The 21,540-nt window shown below is 39.4% G+C and overlaps 1 protein-coding gene across 4 annotated transcripts in view; it reads left to right on the top strand.

Moving 5' to 3' along the window:
• Window positions 1–21,540, top strand: part of LOC121504713 (sodium/potassium/calcium exchanger 2-like) — a 76,843-nt gene that overhangs the window by 15,309 nt on the left and 39,994 nt on the right. For 3 of the 4 annotated variants that reach the window (XM_041779736.1, XM_041779734.1, XM_041779735.1), the window contains exons 3-4: window positions 16,920–16,958; window positions 17,852–17,960. In XM_041779736.1, the coding sequence (XP_041635670.1) occupies window positions 16,920–16,958; window positions 17,852–17,960 (148 nt within the window). The remainder of the gene's footprint in view (window positions 1–16,919; window positions 16,959–17,851; window positions 17,961–21,540) is intronic. The other variant, XM_041779738.1, reaches the window with a different exon arrangement.

Genomic DNA, 21,540 nt, shown 5'->3' with positions numbered 1-21,540 from the left:
ATTGTTCTGATTTAATTGCATTCAGTGGTAATAATTGTGCAATTGTAATTTCTCATTTGCATCACAGGTGCTGATGGCAGCTTTTTATGTCTTCCTCAGTCTGTTATTGTACTATTTTGCCCCCTCCTCTATTTATATCAGAGTACACGTTGGCACTTCACTTCCTCCTCTCTGTTGTTAATGGTTTGAAGGTCACCCTGCCACTTAAACAGAGTCTGTGCTGTTATTAAAAGCACAATGAAGTCTGCTTTGGTAATAAGAAAGACAATGAGGCTGATTATTTGCCATGAAAACAGGCCATTGTGTGTGCAAAGTAGAGTGAGTGCAAGTTGGGGCACTTTACACAACAAAAATGTCTACTTGTTCTTGAACTTTGGCTTTGGGGAACTATAATTAACAATGCTTTTGAAGGCTGTTTCAGAAATCACATACTATTCACTACATGGTGAATAGGCCATTTTGAACACTGTCCAAATTCTGAGGGAGTATTGTTATACCCTATTTGCTGCACTCGCTCTTTCCCATAATGCTTGTGTGGAGGAGTGTACAACTAATGGTCACTATCCCAGCAATATGTACCATCATGCATTGTTGTTTGACGCTGGAATAGGCATCACAGTACAAGAAAAATGTGACATACAATTAAATAGTTCAATATTGCAATGATAAATACACAAGAATTTAAAAGTATAGTATGTAGTCTTTTTGTACTGAAATACCGATATTAATTTTAAAAGTGACCATTCGTATGTTACACTTTTTGTTTTTTAATTGAGGTCTTACAATGTCTGAAATATATAAAGTTTTCAAAGACAGAGAAATACTTTATTTTTAGAATTGCAACAGGACAGGCCTTTTTATGGAGGGTGACATAGGTTGCTAGTTCAATCGCCCAAACTCCCCACCCCCATTATAAGCAACCCTTAACCCTTAACCCTTAGGGATTGTTTTGATAGTAATGACACTAAAACTGATAAGTGCAAAAAATGCATCTGTCATACAGTAGCTACAAATAATATAATGAATTAATGTTTTATTCTACTTTCAGTGAGATAATTTTTTCACCTACAACCGACCTAAGTTTTTATATCAAATTTTCATTACTTTTTAAAGATTTTAACCCTTTGAATGTCAGTTTTTTGTCATGATACCACCATGTTTATCGATGGAAAAAAAACAGAAAAATGAATTATTTTCTATATGCCGCATGCAAAGTAATTTTTTTGTGTTGGATTGTTACAGCCTGGGATATGTCAATGATTTGCAGTAAAATTGTTTTTAATTATTATTGTTTTTTGCATCTTTAACATGTTTTTTCTCCTTATGCTAAATATGGTCAAAATGATACCATCTGGTGGCGAGTAGTCAAAATCATCATTTCTGAGGTAAAAGCCCAGATTGACACCCAGATATAATAAAATGCATGTATTATGCTTTAATGGAAGTGAGATCAAAAACAGCAGTTTGAATGGGTTTCAATGGGACATTTTATGCACTTAACAGCTTAAGTGTAACTCTTGCTTGTAAACAGTGTATTTTAGACTTACTGTATGAGCTGAGCTGGAAATAACAAGATCAAATTGAAATACTAAGTCTTGCCAAAATTCATACCATTTACATGAGCACAGCCAAAATTATCAATAAATGAAGAAAAGTGCATAAAATGCACATAACCTCCCCTAAGGGTTAACAGCGAACAAGGAAGTGAACTTTTGAAATGCATTTTTTCCGCATAAGAAATGTATGAATGATGATGAATGATCAGTAAACACTCATAAATGCTCATCAAATTGTGTTATTGTTTCGGTTGGGAGCCCCCTGGTTGCCAGGATTTTACATGCAGTGCTTTTAAATATCTGTATGTCAGTTTCTGTCTCTTTCTGCTGTTAATCATGTTACAGTACCTGTGTTTGCAACATGTACCTCCTGAATCTTAATTAAACCCAAAAAGCTTTTCTTTGTCAGTCCTAATTTTGGTTCAGTTAACCAACTGGAAGCTTGTGCTTCAGCTTATGACATCAAAATGATGTGAAAGCATGGCCATTATACTCAGACTTTTGTAATTATAATTACAAGCATGCTGTGAGAGGAAGCATTGAATGTGTAGGCAACATAAAATTCTCTACTTAATGTTGCTTCAAGGTGTTTAATTTTCTCATCTGATTAAATGCAAAATAAACACATGTTTAAATGACTAGGCTAAAGTCTTGGGTATATCCAAAGGGATCTGGACTTAGTTTTTCATGTGAATCCCTACTTTTTTATGCATCACAATAAATTCAGGCCTTGCGCAATGTGTTCACTGTGAATGCTCATATTTTGGGATAACGATTAAAATGCCATTCAGTGTGCAACCATAGTAAAAACTGACATTCCACTGCTCTCATACATGACAGACGGACAAGAGGAGTCATTTTTACTATAATCTGTTTTGATAAAGTGCAAATGATTTACAGCAGTGTTTTTTTCCCCAATGATGATTACAGGCATGAATCCATCAACAGCAAACAAATATGGAACTTTATGTTGTAGGTTATTTATTATTTATCCCCACTGTTGCTGCTGTACATTTTAATTGTGCAACAACAATGAAGTCACTGTCAGCGCCTGGAGTAGTGTGTGAAATTTTTGAATTTGTTCTTATGATTTCACTTTATAAACAATTACACAGCCCCTTATGTAGGGAATAGTGAGTAGGTACACAACCCTTACAATGATGTTACTTTGAGAGTATTATCTGGATTTTAATGAGTAATTCTGAATCTTTAAAGGGCACAAAGTATCCTTGACAGTGCTTGTTGCAGCATTATTTGTTAGAAGCAAGGGTAAATCAATTTCTATGTTTCATTTGTTGGTTTTCTCTGTCTTAGGTAGTACATTCACTAGTTTTTTGTGCCTTTGATTGGGCAACTTAATGATTAAATGTCCACAAGCTTGTTTTATGCTTAGATCCAGGCTCACTGCCCTCAGTTCAGCACCACGGACAGCACCATCTTTAAGAAAATGTGGCTGAAGTGTTGGGTTTAATGTCTTTGCTTTTAGCCTCTGTTTCACTCCTGTTTCTGACATTTAAACAGTCAGATTTACCACACTGCCTGTGACAGAGCTACTATAGACTCTACAAGTATTATCTGTGACATCATGCATTGAGGACGAAGAGAAGTGTTCACTATTAGGGGTTGACTGATCTTAGTTTTTCAGGGCTGATATCAAGACATAGCATTGATAGTTTATGAGACCAATGACAGATATTTAGAAGCAATAAACATTTATGATGACAGACATAAAATGTCAAAAGTAAAATTTAAAAAAAAAGAACAAAAATGTATAATTTGGCACTAGCTGTCTTTTGGAGCCTGCTTCAAGTGGAGACTCCAGGAACTGCAAGTTTTTGCACTTCTATACTGGCTTCATTTTTCATTATCAGAGGTGTACTTGCTTGAGGGCTACCCATAATACTCTTTTAAAACTCAGTGTATAAGAAAAGAAAGAACATAAGCCTCACATGATTAGAGTAGGCGTAATAAGCTTTACATGATCCGCACTCAAAGAAAAAAGAATTTTTTGCTGCATTTATGACTCATGCCATTTCAAAAATGAAGTCTGCATCTCTTGATATTTTGCTTTGAACAACCGAACCACACAAAAGATGGAAAAGCTTTCTCCCAGGAAATTTTTATAATATACAGTCTGTATTAAAGGACGATTTTAGCTTTTGATTGGTAGGTATTTGGGTATTTGGCACCAGCAGTAGAGTTATTCAAGGCCATGAAGGTGAAAGCATAATAATGATATAGATTTGGTCACATCAGCATCTATTTCAAAGAAATTCTTGCAAACTTAAAATGACAGATTGCTGTTTTATTCATTTTCCTTTTTTTTTTTTTTGAGGGAGAGCCTGAAGGAGAAACGCTTGCAAGAAACAGAAAGCCGTATTGATCAGGGGCTATTTTTGAAAGCAGGGGGTCGAATTAGCTAATGTAACTGCACTGTAAAAGCATCATGTGAAGGGCACAAGATCCCTATCTGGTGGGCGTATGAAATAACACACATGCACAGCACAAGGGAGATGGAGACGCCGCATATGGTTGGAGGTGGACTGGCCATGCTTAACTCCTTCCTCTGGGGGGATTTTTTTTTGGCCCTAAACATCAGCCACGCTAAGCCGCAGCAGCTGAACATTACATCAGCGCTGAGAGTCGCCGTTCATGTAATACCCGTAATTTGTTAAATCCGGGGTGATGATGTCTGCTGAGTGCTGCTGTATAGATCTCCCGCAGCCGCAGACAGACCCAACACGACACAGATAACCACGAAGAATTTTAAAGCAAATTTAAGAGAGTAAACCGACAGAAGTGATTGCAATCAGGCAGTCTCTAATGAGCTAATTAGAAAACACTCTGAGACTCATCGAATCCCCTGAAAGTGTCCTCTCCTGTGCTCTCGTCTGAGAGCGCTACCACTTATGTCCATCAGTGATGGACGAGTGATGCACGGGGCTGCACCTCCACCCAACCCCGTCCCCACTCAAGACCACCAAGGTGACCTAAGAGGCCTCCATCAGCATATTAACCCATCTGAACTACACCTGACTTGTTAGCAAGAACCTTCCTCTCCACACTCTGCCTCTCAAACAAAGGGTTTCCTTTGTGTTTACCTCAGATAGAAGCTGACTTCACCTGCTGACAGTGCAGAAAAACACAAAGACAACATCTGCCTGGATGTCACTCAGTCATAGATGAGAATCTTGTGATTTGGGTTCAGCTTGGGGATTTTATTTATCAAGATCATATTAAAAGATGGAGATGATTTTGTTAGACTTACTCGTGTAACCCGAACTAGAAACCTTTAACCTCCATTAACTTTACTGTAGATTTAGTTTGCATTGTTTCTTTATGTACCTTAGTTAACATTCCTCAAAAACAGCAGGCTGCACAGCATCATGATACATGTATGTAAAATGCCATGTGACCATTACAAGCACCAGCAGTGTGGTGTTAGCAGAGAGAGTGAGGTCAATTAAAGCTAGCAAATACAATACAATACAATACTTCATTGTCCCACAGGATTGTTGTACCCACAGCTTACCCAACTGGCACATGCATACATGAGTGAACACATACATGGTTGGTTGCATCTGTGTGAAACGTCAGCAATTAGCCAGAGTGTTAATTTTGGCAGCTATTTTAATTTTAGTCTTAGTCTTTTAATCACATGTATTTTAGTTTTAGTCCCTTTCTTCCCTTTTTAGTTTTAGTCCAGTTTAAGTTGACAAAAAATCAAAAGCTAAACCTAAATCTGGTGCCAAGTCATTGCAGTGTGTTCTATGCACTCTGCCAAATCTGGGGTCCCTGCTTTCTACAGCTGAGAGGCCAAATAGATAAAGATGCGGATTTACCTTAAGTGGAGAAATATCATGGATTTTGAATGTCAGACGAAAACTAAATTACATTTTAGTCAAGTTTTAGTCATCTTGACGAAAACTAAATTTACTTTTTGTCAATTTTAGTCATCACAGATCTATTTTTGTTAGTCTTAGTCTAGTTTTCGTCATGGAAAAAAAGGCTGTTGACAAACATTTTTAGTCATAATTTTAGTTGACGAAATTAACACTGATTAGCCAATACTAAAGAAGTCTAGGTTTAAGGAGGAAAAACTGTCAGTACATTTCCAGCTTTGTGTCCCTTTTCTAGTCCCTTAAAGATAGCTTAAAAGCTTTATGTATCTATTTAAATGTTTTTAAAAATAAAATTTAATACTGACATCCATGCCTATAAAAACTTTTTATGTTTGAAAGATGATAATACAAACCTCTGATGGAGGGAAAGCATGTTGAGATTGCCATTACCTGTGATATTTTATCATGCAATTACATCATGTTTACCGATAAAAACTGACCATACATTGAGCCTGATCCACTCCAATATCAGTATCAGGCCTGATACCAGCATTATTTTTGCATTGGGGATATATCTCCTCTCTAAGTTAAATGTCTGTAATAACATTACAGCAACATGGAGCGAGTGCTTTCTGTTAGCCTGTGTGTTTTTAATACGAGCTGCAGCGACTCGTATTACAACAGCTTTAACATCTGTTCAAAGGTGTTTTAAGTCATGACCCACTTGTTTTTAGTCCTTGAGGATTCAAAGAAGTGGGCTGTGGCATTTAACAAGTCCAGAGAGGCAGCCATGTAGAGTGGCGGCGAGGCTGACTGCTAACACGGTGCTGAAGCTAAGTTGAATCAATGATAACCATGGTACTTCCGACAAATCTTCACAACAAAAATCTGTAGTATTAAAAAAAAAAATGTAATACATTTTTGTAGATATTTATTGCTACATATTTACTGTTCATACAGCGCTACATTGTTATTTTGAATATTCAGTTTTCTGCTGTAGCCCTGTGTTCCTATTGGTTGTTTACAGCTGTTGCTTTTAATACCACCTATAACAATAAAATATCTGAATTAATATGGGTATGAGTACATATGTATCATAATCAGGACTGAAAATAAACTTACAATCTCTACTACAGTAGTAAAGTTATTCTGTGCACAACAGGAATGTAGGGCCACTCCTGCAATCTGATTGGCCACAGCAAAGGTCCTTAACAATAACAATCCTTTTCAGAGGCAGGACATAAAATCAGCTATTAAGGCCTTGTTGTCTGCTAGCATGCTCTGCATTTGGAGTGGCATGTTTCCTTTTGTAAGCACTGTAAAATGTGTCTTTGGAGGGTCATCTTTCTGAGTGCTTAACTGCACAGAAAGTAATGAAGCCGGGGGGGTCTTAATCAAAACACTAACAGTTGTGACAACCCCACCCACCTCCACTGCTTACATCTTTTTTTAAACTGAAGATACTGTACAATAAAAAACACGCTCCACAAGGAGCTGTGCGCTACTGTTTTTGCTTCAGGAATGAATTTCATGAATTTCATGAGAAAGGCTGTTAAAATGGCCTTCAAAATAAGTAAGCCATGGAGGTGGGGGGAGCTAAGGTGTGTCTCTACTCAACTTTGAAATGTCTGGTGAGGCCTAGTGTTAATGAGGTGTGTTATTGGAGGGAACAGGACAAAATGCAGGGCCCATCTGCCGATGGCAGAGACTGAATGTGGCCCATCACAAGTAAGCAGTAGCACAAAACATGAGGGAATACAGCAATACAATGGCGGCTTCTAGGCGCAGTTTATGCCACCTTATGTAGCAGTCTTTGATGTATCAACCAGTGATCCAGCCAGATCCAATCCAGTATCTGTATCAGATCCAGTATTTATGTTATGTTAGTGTAAGTGTAGCAATGCCGTCCCTGAGGGGGGATAAATGGGAGAGCTTTCTTTGGCCCAGCAAAACCGGGGCCCATGTAGGTGAAAAAATAATATTCCATTGTAAAGTTATGCTGTGTGACAACATTTTCTTTTTTTTAACCAGAAAAATATCCACTTTTATCAAAGCAACAAAGCTTTATTTATTTATGCAGTAGTATAAAGCCTTCCTAGAAATGTAAACCCCTTTTTTAAGACATAATTTAAATTGATTTCCAATACTGTAGATGGATAAGGTGGTAAATTGGATCTTGAAATGAGCATAAATAGGTTTTTAAAAATGCAGAAATATGTTTAAAGTGGCAAAAATGTGTTAACAGGGGAAAAAATAGGCAGGAAGTAGAAAAAAAACCTGCAGAAAAAATGGTGGACAGGGGTTACAAGTGGCAAAAATGGTTGAATGTGGCAACAAATGGTATTTTAAAGAAGGCAAAATGTAGTTTATAATGGTAAAAATGAGGGTAGAGAGTGGAAAAAATAGCTGGGGAAAAGTGGTAAAAAAATGGTTGAAAATAGCAAAAATGGGTGTAAAAGTGGTAAATTATGTTTTAAAAGTAGCAGAAATCAATGAAAAATGGCAACAATTTGATAAAAGTGGCAAAAATGGGATAGCAGAGGCAAAAATGGAGGAGGAGATTTGCAAAAATGGGTGAAAAAAGCATTGAAAGTTGCTTTAAAATGGTTAAAATGGGACAAAAAAAGCACAAATTTGATCTATAATGGTATATAATAGTGGCACAAATGGGCAGAAAAGGGGTTTAAAGGGGTTAAAAAGTGGGCACAAATAGAAAATTTAAACATGAGAACCCATTAATAGTCTGACACACTTTTCAGCTCCAAAATGAAGTAACTGTTAGCCAGGACACTTGCATCAATGCTGCTGATCTAACACACATGCATTGATTCTATCAATAAATCACAACAGGGGAGAGCCCATTCTCTTGGTTTGTCACGGGCCCAGCCAAATCTGTGGGCAGGCCTGAAGTGTAGGGTGCTAAAGCAACATTAGGATTTGTGCAAAGTGACGTGAGTGCTGCAGTAAGGTGTAATACTCGTCGTAGGACAGATACCTCAAAAAAGCAGGACTGTCAGTGCACCTCAGGGCAGCCGTCAACTGAGCCCAGGCTTGTTTCCCCTTTTGGGATCTCTAAAGAATATCTTTCTTTGGATCAGGGACTGACTAGGCAGCAGGACCAGCATGATGCAGCCAAGCTCGATACAAACAAAAGACAAGACAGAAGTCTAACGCTGTGCAGGTAAACAGGAAAGGGCAGCTGAAAAATCTGGGGCAGGGTGTGCTGCGGCAGGAACACAGTGGACATGCTGCAGAATATAAATGCAGACTTCTAGAAGAAGTCTTACTTTGCTGCAATCTCGAAAACAAAGTTGAGTATTCAGCCTTTTATTGTTTTACAGCATTTGTAGACCATATCCTGGGCTGCCAGGCCAGCACCATCCTCCCTCCTCTTGTACCTAATAAAGTGGAATATTACAATGCACAAAATACATTTGAGGAAGAAATCACAATGTGAACATTATTATTTACACAGAGGCTGATAAGCATATGGAATGCTGATGTGTTCCTGATCAAACCAAGCTTTAGGTGATTACATTCACTCGCAAAAATGACACAGCAGTTTTTGTTCCTCTATTTGTCTCCCAAAAGCCTGCCTCTGATTGGTTCCTGAGAGGGAGGGGAGGGGGCAAGAGGAAGCAATTTTGGCTTAGTCCTGGTAAGCATTGCCTTGTGGGAAATCAGCGTCGTGGCAGATCCTGTAATTAGTTCTGCTTGTTAGAAAAATGAAGGGGTTACTAATTAGCGAGTGGATGGCTTCTTGACTTGTTGTGCATCTTTTCCCCTCCTTTCCTTGAAGATCATCATTATCGTCTCCAGGCAAAACCAGAGAGAGAGAGATGCTGCTCAGTCGTGCCGCTCAACTGTTGAGCTCCAACGCGAAGAATCTAGATGGACAAATCTCAAAGGGTGTTCTGTCATGCTCTGACAGACAGGCTGCCTACTGTAAGCATGTGTAGGCTAACGCCTGGAGCAGTGCAAGATTTCACTTTTCAAGTTTGCTTAACAAGCAGGGCTGTCTGGTTTTCCCTTATCTTTACACGCACCAGCTCTAGGTGCTTTGTGCTGCTTTAAAGTTTACCCTCTTTGTCAAACACTGTCTGTTGTCATTTACACATTATGCTGCTTCCTAATTCCCTGTAACAGCAGTTAAAATAAATCATAAACAGCTCGCTTTGAAGAGTTAAAAATGCATTTCATAAAGCACAATGGAGACTGGTCATGTCTTGTGTTCCACAGTCTGCAATCCAGCACCCTTTTCTGGCATTTATGTCCTGGATTGTGATGTGTTGGCCTGCTTTTTTATGTGAATGATTGAAGCTTGATTTGAATTTTTTGCTTATGTGACAGAATAAAGCGATGAGCTTTACTTTAAACCACTCAGGTGTGGTATTATTATGAATAGTTCTAGTAAAATACATGTACACATATCCATTTGAAGCCAAAATGGTTGCAAATTGAAAGTTTTTTTGGAGCTGAAAGGCCAGATCTTATCACTGAACCAAATTATCCAGACCTCCAATAAAAGCTGGATCACTAGTGCAGGACAATTTTTTGGTTGGAAGCAGTTAATAGCAATCACTAGCTGGGACTAGATGAGTGATCTGTCCGTCCCATTCATTATAGGCCAATCAAATCAAAGACATGCCAAAGTCAGTCTAGAGAAGAGCAGTGTGAGTGTGTGGGGTTTTTTTTTTTTTTTTGCTATTATTTTGCTAAAAACATGTAGTCCAGTTCTGATTATTTTTTAAAAAGTGCCGCTATAACTACATCTGAGCTTATGGCTCAGATGTAGTTGCCATTGTTTACTGGCTTGTAGTGCAATTCAACCACGCCCGTAGCTAACACCTCTTTTTCCTCAGACAATGCTGATTGGTCCGTTCATTCTTAGACCAGCCACACTTGTTTCAGATGAGGGCTTTAAAAGATAGTCTGCCTGATGAGACATGAATACGGCCAATCCACTGACTTTGCAAGATTTGCCTTTCCACATAAATGTGTTTGGAAATAAAGTTTTATTTAGATTAAAGCTGTAAGTCTATCTTTAACATTGGGAATGGAATTAATTTTGACCTGTATTGAATCATCTTTCTTGGGAGTACATTCCATTGGGTTTTCTGCTCCTCTGTATTTTTTTTTTCGCTCTGTGCTGATATTATGATGGCATCCATCTTCACATAGCATTAATACATGACATTAGAGCTCTAAGCATTCTTCAAGGGACCCAATGTGTCACAACCCACGTCTGGAGAGAGGGAGTATGGCAGCCAGAGTCAAGCTAGACACATGTTGACACATGCGTTTCACTTAGTAGCCAAGGCTTGATGGCATTTCTAATGACCGGGGCATTTTCATGCTTAATTATACACCTGAAGACCGCTGGTTTACAGTTTCTTGGGACATCCACAGCATGTCCAAGGGCTCAGGGTAACCTTATACGACCTGCCTGGACAGTGCCACATCTACCCCTTACTCTGCCCTAGAGGTGTGGACTTTGTTATTTTTTCAACAGGTTATTTTCCCTTGTATGTAATATACTAGGACATCCAGAGCACTACCAGGGTTGTGTTTCCTTCCAGCCTGATGGTGCCCTCAGGCGGCTTACACGCTACATCAATGCCTCACTTCAGCCTCAGTTTTGGCCCAAAAATGCCTAAAAGCTGTGCAAAGTACTTTATAAATGTGTGACATCATCTTAAAAGCTTCTTAACGTACATTGTCTTCTAAGTAACACCCACGTTTGCTTGCCACTTCTGCGTTATTGTCTTCAAGTCACATATTGTATTTTTCTTCCTGCTTCTCCAGCCCCAACCCTGTCTCAAGGATAATTTCCAAAGTGTTAATCATGAGTCAGGTTGTTTAGTGTAATCCTTCAGTAAAATCCAAAAAAGTATAAGTTTTGGAGGGACAATACATTCAAGCAGTGAGTAGTGTAATGTCACAGTTAGACGAGTATGCTTCATTATGGGCCCTTCTTTAATATGATTCATATTTAGATTGAAATTTTATTTCCTTCAAACTGTCAGTGGCTGAAAAGGAAATTAAGTGGGAATGATATGGACATTAGCTCATAAGATTTTACAAAATGCCAGTAAGATTGCTGTTATCATGATTCATTGTATGTCCAGGGTATATAGTGGAGTATATTAAGGATTTGAAGGATAAAGCACGGCTATGATGGACTTAATCAAACTCCACAAGAAAGTACAAGCTATGAAGTCTGCTAAAAAAAAAGTTTTATTCTCTTGTGTAATGGGGCTTGGATGTCAGAGCATAAAGGGAATGCAAATCAAATTCATCCAGAAATAGACCCCCCTTTGTGCACTCAGATTGCGCATAAGAAGACCTATAATCCGCCTCTGATGTTTCGAAAGCCGCGCGCTGATTCCTCCGAAAGTCCCTCCTTTTTAAGCTGTGGGCAATTTGAGCGGTGAAAGCGGAAGTGTTTCTGCATGATGTCACACTCTTCATCAATAATTCTCCGTAACACGACGTTACATGCATACGGCTGCAGAGGGACATTTATCTCCCTTGGCTGATCCGCTTCCAAGAATGATCCTGATGTGACATTACGTAAGAGCGGGAAGGCAGAGCTGCCGGTATTAGAGAACACACAAACTCCAGAGAACATACTAATCTCCCTATGTGATTATTAGTCATAATATTTAACGCTGGCTTAATGAGCGACCCACAGCGTAATCTCTATCTGGCACATTCACCTGTTCTCCCCTTACCCTCCTGACTTGCCTATGAGGAGGGTGAAAGAAGTAAAATAGAATAATTACATCCTGAGCGTGCAGGGAATTACCCCTTTAGATATGAAACGTGGAAAAACCGTGCATATTGTGGAATAGCTCTGTGGAAAATCTCAGGATTAACTCAGCTTCTCTGCTGGTATTTTTGGCGAATGTTTCTTCTTTTTTTCTGTAATTATTCCATCGCTTTACAGCAGCAAACCTAATATATGTAAAATTATGAGCTGTTAAACAGAAACAGTGGGACACTGATATTCACATGGACTGCAGTGGGGGAGTTTTCACAGGATGAAACCAGCTCTTATGTGAAAGTTCTTTCAAGTTTCGTTGAATTTTATTCACTTTAACAAGTTGAAAGTTTTACTGTAGTCGACAAAAAAGATCAGGAAATCTGGCTGGACAAATGTCAGTAGATAGATAAATCATAGTTAACACCACATTCCTCCTCCTTCCTCCAAAATCATCAGCATTTATGATATGCAGTGCAATGCAGGCCATTTAACATGCAAATGAACAACTGAGTTGAAGGCCCTGGCTGAAAATCGTCGTGTTTGTTCTGCGTTTTTAAACACAAGATCAAGCCTTATAATTTTCTGCATTTCATCTGGCATTTGTGGCACTTCATCAACTTACAAAATTGCCTCCACATTTCCACATTTTTGTCTGAAATCTGTGTAGGCAGTGAAACAAAGCCTTCATATCTGAAGATCTGAACAAAAGCTACGTGTTTGTACCCTTTCTGTTCAAAACGGAGGCCTTTAAGCGACTGCTATTTCACACAGACACGCACACATGGTTTTGGAGATGAAGTGAGCGCTGTTCAGTCGGTTGGTGAAAGGCTTTTGTTTCAAAAATAGACTTTGTCACGGCTCCGCACATGCCAAATAGGCCTGCTGAGAAGGATGGTGGAGAATTGAGTGATTGTTTAAAGACTGGAGTCACTTTGGTGTGATTGGGCTTGTACCCACTCTCAAAGTTATCGTGCAAAAACTGGACCAAGTTTTAGAAATCAAATACCCTTAGATCAGGCCTGGACTTTCCTGGATAAAGAGCTGGAATATATTTGGCCAAGCATCAGTTCTCTTAAGAGTTGGTTGAGAATTAAGGCTGAGTAGAGTAATTAGTCAAAATTTAGATTAAATCTCAATATGACCTTCTGCAATTTTTAATTATAGAAAATGTAGTACTTCTATAATAAACCTGAAATGTGAGTAAAATATCGGTTTAATACAAATTCCTTTGCAGCAGAGAATTTATCTTCTCCAGATCATGCAAATATCTTTTTTTTTCATCAAAATGAGAAGGACCTAAATCTTATCATTCTCTTCAATGCAACAGTATATGTTCAAAATGCAGTATGAGTCCAAATACTCCTAATATAATATTTTTTCAAATTCTTTTAGCCCTAGTTCAGTCTATGTAATATTGTATTGCATACTTGAAGAGGCTGCACTGTCAGGATTTGACCATTCAGTTGCAGCAGTTCAGTTTATTTCCTCAGAAAAATCGATTAAGTTCTTCCAAATGTTTCATTTTTTTTTGTTGTTGTTTTTGCTACTCTAGGTTGAACTGTTGGTCATGTTGCTCAACACTGCTCCACGATTGGCAGCGGTATTATGATGTTTGTTCTGTCCATAAGCTTCCAGAGAACAGATGAAAAACTGACAGAATGAAGGCAGAGTAAAGTCCGAAAGGTCTGTCTGCATATGGTTCAAATGTAGAATATAAATGGTCCTCTAACCCCCAAATGCTGCCATTGCTTTGCCAGTGCAGTGTGAATGTGTATGGATGCGTAGGAATGGAATGAAGTAATAGGGATGCTCACTTCATATAGCAACCTTTGCGTTGTGTGAATGTGGGTGTGAAAGGTAAATATGACTTGTTGTGTAAAAGCACTTTGAGTAGTCAGACAACTAGAAAAGCAATATATAGCTCACCAGTTATTGTGATAAAATCACACGTGGGGCTGCTAGTGACCCGCTTTGTTTCTTACAGTGTGCTGCTCCTCATCAAATCCCAGCACTGAATGAAATAACGAGATGATAATGTAACTGAGGGTTATTAACCACTTAAACATAAAGCTGTTGTTAATCATCATGCTGGCTTTTCCTCTATTAACTCTTCTTCCACAAAACATAATGGGTCCTGTCCCCAGTTTTGTTATTAGCTGGCGAGCCTTCTCCTCTCTGCATTACTAAAGAAGTGTGCCAACCGGTGCTTACAGGTTAATGCTAGTTTGCCTTTTGAGTTGTATGTCCCTAGAGGGTCACTGTAAAAAAAGAAAGACAAGCACGTTGAGAGTCAGCAGGGGAATTAAAGCTGTCTTGGTATGGTAAATGATTCAGAGAAATATCTCGAAAGATGACAGTAGAACATGGAGTGAGAAAAGGAAAAAGATGCAGCTTCTTTATGGAAGAGGCTTGAACTAAATTCATATACTGGCATTTCGTCAGAGGAAAACAGTAAAGTAAATGTGTTGGTCAGTGTGGCATTCCTCCAGACAGCAAAACAAAAGACATTCATGCTCGGCTAAAATAAAGTGAGTGCACATAAATCCCCAATATTCCATAATGTATTTCTTTCCTTCCATTTAGAGTGGCACGGTTTTGTATTGGGGTGGTGGGTACCGAAATGAAGCATTGATATCTGTGTTGTAATACGGCCCAGTCGGTGTCAGCGATTTGTTACTCATCCCTAGTCATAAAGTTGTTTTTGTTGCTGTAATCATGTTAATCGTGTTAAGTTAGAGACATGGCTGGAGAGGGGTTACTTCTGTGTACAGTGTATTTTCTTTTTATTTATTATTTCTTAACAAGTACATTCAGGTAAAAGAACCTGGGAAGTTTGAGTAAACATGTAACACCATGTAAATCAGTCAGAAAAATATAGCTTAAAACATCGTGTTCACAGTGCACAAGTATACCCATCTTCATACTCATCCCTTGTCCGATCTTGCTGATGCGTCAGAGATTTTGATATTAAGTTATGCTTTTGCTTTTTGTGAGGAAGTTTTCACCACATCTTTTGGTTGTTTCTGATGTTGTGGGAATGCTTCAGTTAAATATAACTTCATTCCAACAACTTATTTCATACAGTGTGTGTTATGTGTGCTAGTGGCAGGACACAAGTTTTAAGACTGGAGTGAAATTGGGTCTGCTCTAGAGTAAATACTAATATCTTCCATTTAAATACTAATGAATGAGCCAACATGCATCCTTAGTGACACTTGGATTGTTTTGATACATATTAAAAAACACATTTACAATCTAGCTTTCATTCCAACCTCTTTGTGCTCTGCACCTGTGTTCTTGCTTGGATTTTATTCCTTTAAGCAGTGTCAATTTGACAGCTTTATTTTTAAAATACTTTTTTAGTGTTACTTATGTTTGTTATCTCCAGACTTCAGAACACCTGTTAAAAAGCAGGTTTTTACACTAGAAATAAACTGGTTTACAGCCTGGTTCAAAAAACCAAACATGTCTCATTAGCTAATGTCCTCATGTGCTCTCACTGTACGGGGGGTGAATTTTTTTGTACCACAGTGGTTTAGATTATATTGAGGAAAAACCTCACTGCGGACTGAGTGGCACATCTTATTTGATTGACAGATAGCTCGACAGGCAGAAGCTACGTTTCTGTCAACCAGAATGCTAGCTAGCTAGCTGACAGGAAGTCAAGCCTAGTGGGTGGGCCGTTAGGTTGATCCAAAGTTCAGTTTAGACAGTGATTTTAATATAGAGTTACTTCAAGACCAGTTTGAGTCTGCCTTTTGTAAGCAGACGGCTGACGTCACACAGGCTTTGTCCAATTCTTTCTACACTCTATGCTCCGTACCAGAGAAGAGACAAAGTCCAGTGGCTCAAATCTCTGTTATAATTCTTTAAATGATCCATCGGTCCCTGTGGCTGATAGATTTGAATGAATGAATGATTGATCACACTGAATAAAAACAGCATGTAACTGTTAACTTTCAATGAAGGCAGTGACATCAGCTAACAGCAGACCGTACTGAGATGGACTACTCTGTGATTTTATTGCGTTGTAGTGCTAGAGGGGCGGGGTCATTCCCCATTGACATCACCAGCCCACATATATGCCCCACCCACATTAAACCCAGCCAGGAAAGAGGTGAAAAACTAACGGTCCAAATCCAAAATTCAGTCACATGTGGATCTTGAGTTTTAGTCTGCCTTAACCCAGTGATTCAAACGCTGAATTTCTAGATAAATAGTCTGACACCTCTTTCACATCATGTTGTGCTAACCTAAGCTGACCACAGTTTTCATAGCAGTATCAATCTTCTCATCTGACTTTGAATGTCAATACATGTATTTCCCCAAATGTCAAACCGGTGGATGATATTTTCCTTTGTCTCTTCACCGCTACCGTTCTGCTTCAACAGCAGGTACAGAAATATACCACACACTACTGATACGGCTTGACGTCCTTGACTCAAATAGGCGAAATTGAAATGACATTTTTGAATGAATTTCAAGGAAATCCAAGTAGACAATCTCATCTTGCTCGGCTTGCGACTGACACGGGCGAGCACAGCAGTGGGGAGGAATCTGTCTCTCAAGTCTTGTCCACTTACATCACAGTCAGTCATCACCGTCACTGTAACTGTAACGTCTCTTTCTCTATCGTCCCTTTCATCCTGTCTGTGTTTTTGTGTGCAGCATGCTTCACATCTTTGTCTTGTTTTTTTCTCTTTCTCTCCTTCTCCCCCACTTTTACTTCTTCTTCTCTTTGTGTTGGATGAGAAGGCAAGTCCTGGGGCACTGGAGGATGACGGCAAGTTGTCGGTAGGTCCTGTCTGATTGACACTCTTCTTCTACTTCTACGTCTGCTTCTGTGTTTGTCCCTGTTTCTGTGTAGATGAAGGTGTTAACTCCTCCAACCATACTGTGAACCACACGTGAACACTGTTATCTCTAACCTTCAGCCTCCCTGTGTCTGAGAGAGCGGCTCCGTCTGTTTCTGAACCCTTTTTGTACCCGGCATGCCAACGAAAAAATCAAAAGAGCATGAATGTAGAAAACCTAAGACTCTTTTAATGCTTTTGTACTTCCAAAAAAACACAGCAGAGCGTTTTAGCTTTCATGCAGACTTTTAAGGAAGCGGATAAAACAGAGCAGCAGAAGGAGAATCTTCAGGCCTACACAGCGAGATGCTGCATCTTACACAAGCTCTGAAAGTCTACATGTCTCCCTCGCCTCCCCGCTCACACCCATATGGACCTGTGAATTAGCACCTGACACCTCCTGCGCCTACGCATCACCTATGGGCAGCCAAAAAGGAGGAGACATGCTCCAAACAGCTGCCGCCTGCAACCATACCTAATTTCCCACAGTTCTCGGGTTCGGCTCTGACTGCCAGAGTGACCTTGGCGAGGGGATGTTTGGGAAGAAAAAAGCTCATGTGTCACTTAAACTATGAAGGCCTGTCTCCACCCATGGGGCTTACTTTTTCAGGCACTTCATGATATGGGGTTGCAACTTCTTCTAAGGGGTTTTATGCAAAAGAGGATTAGGGAATCGTACTCCAAACAGCTTAGAAATGGTTCGAGAGGTGCTGTACAACTGAGAGTTAATGTGTAACTATGACAGAACCACTGTCTCATTGCATCAAAGTGGTGTATTTTTTGTGAAGTAGGAATATGGGATGATTGATTGACACCTTCTTTCTCCTCTTACAGGCCAGGCCTCGCCTCCAAAGGGGGGGTAGCTCTGCCTCCCTGCACAACAGCCTGATGAGGAACAGCATTTTCCAGCTGATGATTCACACGTTGGACCCTTTAAGTGAAGGTAAGACAGTCAGACAATCTCCACCCAGATGAAAAAAGGTCCTGAATTATGGATAAGCTATGTATGTCTCTAATTTGAAGGACTGCATTTCCTTTTTACAGCTGACAAATGTCTATTTTCAGGTTGACCCTGCCTCAAACTTCTGTTTTTTTCCCTTTCTGCTGTTAAAGTGACCTCAATTCTGGTTTCAGATGTTTTAACAGAAATAGAAACCTGAGACTTAAATTGCAGAGCTTCAGAAAAAGTATTTGCCCCTTCTGACTTTCCCTCTTCTGCATTTTTGTCACACTTAAATGTGTCAGATCATCAAAAAAAATGTAATATTAGACAAAAGATAACCTGAGTAAATACAAAATGCAGTTTTTAAATGATTATTCAATTTATTAAGGGGAAAAAGCCACCCTATGTGAGAAGTCATTACCCCAATTGTTAAATCATGAATTCACTGTGTTTAACAGATTGTTTTGAAAAACTGAGTTCAATTTCACTCGCCACATCTAGACCAGATTACTGCCAGACTTGGGGAATCAAGAAATCCCTTAAATAGGACCTGTCTGACAAATTGGCAGAAAGAGCTCAAAAAGCAACACATCATGCTGGGATCTTATCAAATTCAAGAACAGGTGAGAAACAAAGTCATTGACATCTATCATCCTGGAAAAGGTTACAAGGCTATTTCTGAGGCTTTGGGACTCCAGTGAACCACTGTGAGAGCCATTATTCATAAATAGAGAAAACTTGGAACAGCGGTGAACCTTCCCAGGAATTACTGGCCTACCAAAATGACTGGCCTACCAAGAGCGCATCAACGACTCATCCAAGATGCCACAAAACAGCCAAGAACAGCACCTAAAGACCTGCAGGCCTCATCTGACTCAGTTAAGGTCAGTGTTCATGATCCGACAACAAGAAAGAAACTGGGTGAAAATGGTATCCATGGGAGAGTTCCAAGGCCAACACCACTGCTGACCAAAAAGAACTCAAAGGCTCAGGGATCTTGATGATGATTGTAAGAAAAAAGTCTACACGCACATCCAAACCTAGGTGGGCACGTGCTGAGCCGAAAAGGAGACTATCAAAGAACAGAAAGACGTCTCGCACACTGCAGGGCTCCAAAAATATAATTATTTATTGCACCAACGTGACGTTTCGAGCAGAGTAGCTCTTCATCAGAGTAAAGTGACAAGTGCAGAGCAGCTCATTATATACAGGTGAAGGTAATCACATAGACAATCACATGATCTGATTTAAGAGTCATCACGTGAACATGTTTCAAGGACAAACAAAAAAAAAACACGTAAACATACAACCCAGTGGTTATGTGCGATATTTACAATTTCAAATCTTCACGATATTGTGCTTACTTGTTAACCTCATCATAGAGATAAGTAAAATGTAACAAATCCTGCAAATATAGATCTAGGACAAGAACAAATGGCTGTGTAGATTGCAAAAAAGCAAAAAAGTAAGTGGATCCCATACTGACCCCTGACACCTGTAAGAAAAAGTCATTGTCGAACATGAAATAGTTGTTGGTCAGAACAGTTTGCATTAGCTCAAATAGGCATGTGATGCTGGGTGTATGGGAGGATTCTTGTAGGAGGAAAAGTTCAGCTGCCTTCATTCCCTCTTGTATGGGAACATTTGTATATAGGGACTCAACGTCCATAGTGACTAGAAAACAATTCTCTGTATTGTGTTCAACCAGCTTCATCAAAACCTTTCAAGCTGTTGACCAACAACTATTTCATGTTCAACAATGACTTTTTCTTACAGATGTCAGGGGTCAGGGATCAGTATGGGATCCAAAATGTCTCCCAGTTTTGCATCACTGTACGTCGGACAGTATGAACAGGACGTCGCACTGAACCCTGCAAGGAATCCTTTCCTACAGTACATTACCACCTACAGGAGGTACATAGATGACATTTTTTTCATATGGACCTCTACAGAGGAGCAACTCAGAGATTTCAACAACTTTATGAACACTCGAAATGAAAATTTGAAATTCACCATGGCACATGATCCCTACAAAGTGAACTTTTTGGACATACTAATTATCAACAGTAATGGAAGTTTAAGCACCAGCTTATACAGGAAACCAACAGACAGAAACTCTTTATTACACTGTCAGTATTTCCATCCCATTCCTTTAAAGTGAAGCCTTCCTATCTCTCAGTTCCATCGTATACGCCGCATCTGTAGTTCAGATGCTGACTTCAAAAATCAGAGCGTTGATTTAGAAAATAGATTTTTACAAAGAGGCTACAAAAAAGAGTGGGTACAATAGGCTTCCAATCGCTTTTCTAAATTGTTGCAAGCTAAATGCCTTTATAACACAAAAACTAAAACCACTAACAATAGGATCACATGTGCCATCCCATACTCACCTTTAGCTAAAAAAATGTCATCTATCACGCTACGGATCCAGCCCTTAAATCAGATCATGTGATTGTCTATGTGATTACCTTCACCTGTATATAATTAGCCGCTCTGCACTTGTCACTTCAGTCTGATGAAGAGCTACTCTGCACAAAACGTCACGTTGGTGCAATAAAGAATTATATTTTTGGAGCCCTGCAGTGTGCGAGACATCTTTCTGTTCTTTGTTTATCTTGATGATGATGATACCTGAGACTTTTGGGAAAATATTCTGTGGGCTGATGAGACAAAAGTTTAACCTTTTAGAAGGTGATTGTCCCGTTACATCTGGAGTAAGACTAACACAGCATATCATGAAAAAGCATCATACCAGCAGTCAAACATGGTGGTGGTAGAGTGATGGTCTGGAGCTGCTTTGCTGCTTCAGGACCTGAACCACTTGCTGTGATTGATGTAACCATGAATTCTGCTCTCTACCAGAAAATCCTGTAGAAGAATGTCCGACCATCAGTTTTTGACCTCAAGCTCAAGCGTACTTGGGTTATACAGCAGGACAATGATTGGAAACAAACCAGCAAGTCCACCTTAAAAAACAAAATGAAGGCCTAGTCAAAGTCCAGACATAAATCTGATTGAGACACTGTAGTGTGACCTTAAACAGGCTGTTCATGATAAAAAAATCCCTCCAGTGTGGCTGAACTAAAACAATTCTGCCAACAAGAGTGGGCCAAAATTCCTCCACAGTGATGCGAAGACTCATTGACAGTCATTTTAAAAAGTTTCTTTCAGTTGTTGCTGCCAAAGGTGGCGCAACCAGTTATTAGGCTAGGGGGAAATTACCGTTTTTTTACATAGGGCCAGGTAGGTTTGGTTGGCTTTTTCTCCCTTAATAAATGAAATCAGAATTCAAAAAATGCATTTTGTATTAACTTGGGTTATCTGTGTCTGATGTTGAGATTTGTTTGATGATCTGAAACATGCAGGTGTGGCAAATACGCAAAAAACAGCACTGTGTACAAATATCAGCTCCAAGCGTGCGTAGGATGTCAGTTGTGTCCAGCGTCTCGGCCATTATCAAAGAAATGCGTCTTTATGCCGAGGCTGAATCGATTCTTTTACAAAAACAGTTCCACAAGGTGAGCTGTGTGCTGTGTCAGAGCACAGCTGAGGTTGAAGATCGTTTTCCTTTAATCCACAA

The sequence above is a fragment of the Cheilinus undulatus genome, linkage group 22 (assembly GCF_018320785.1).
Source record: "Cheilinus undulatus linkage group 22, ASM1832078v1, whole genome shotgun sequence".
NCBI classification, from domain to species: domain Eukaryota; kingdom Metazoa; phylum Chordata; class Actinopteri; order Labriformes; family Labridae; genus Cheilinus; species Cheilinus undulatus.
Note: the sequence above shows the minus strand (reverse complement) of the source record. Positions and strands in the feature narration are given on the sequence as shown.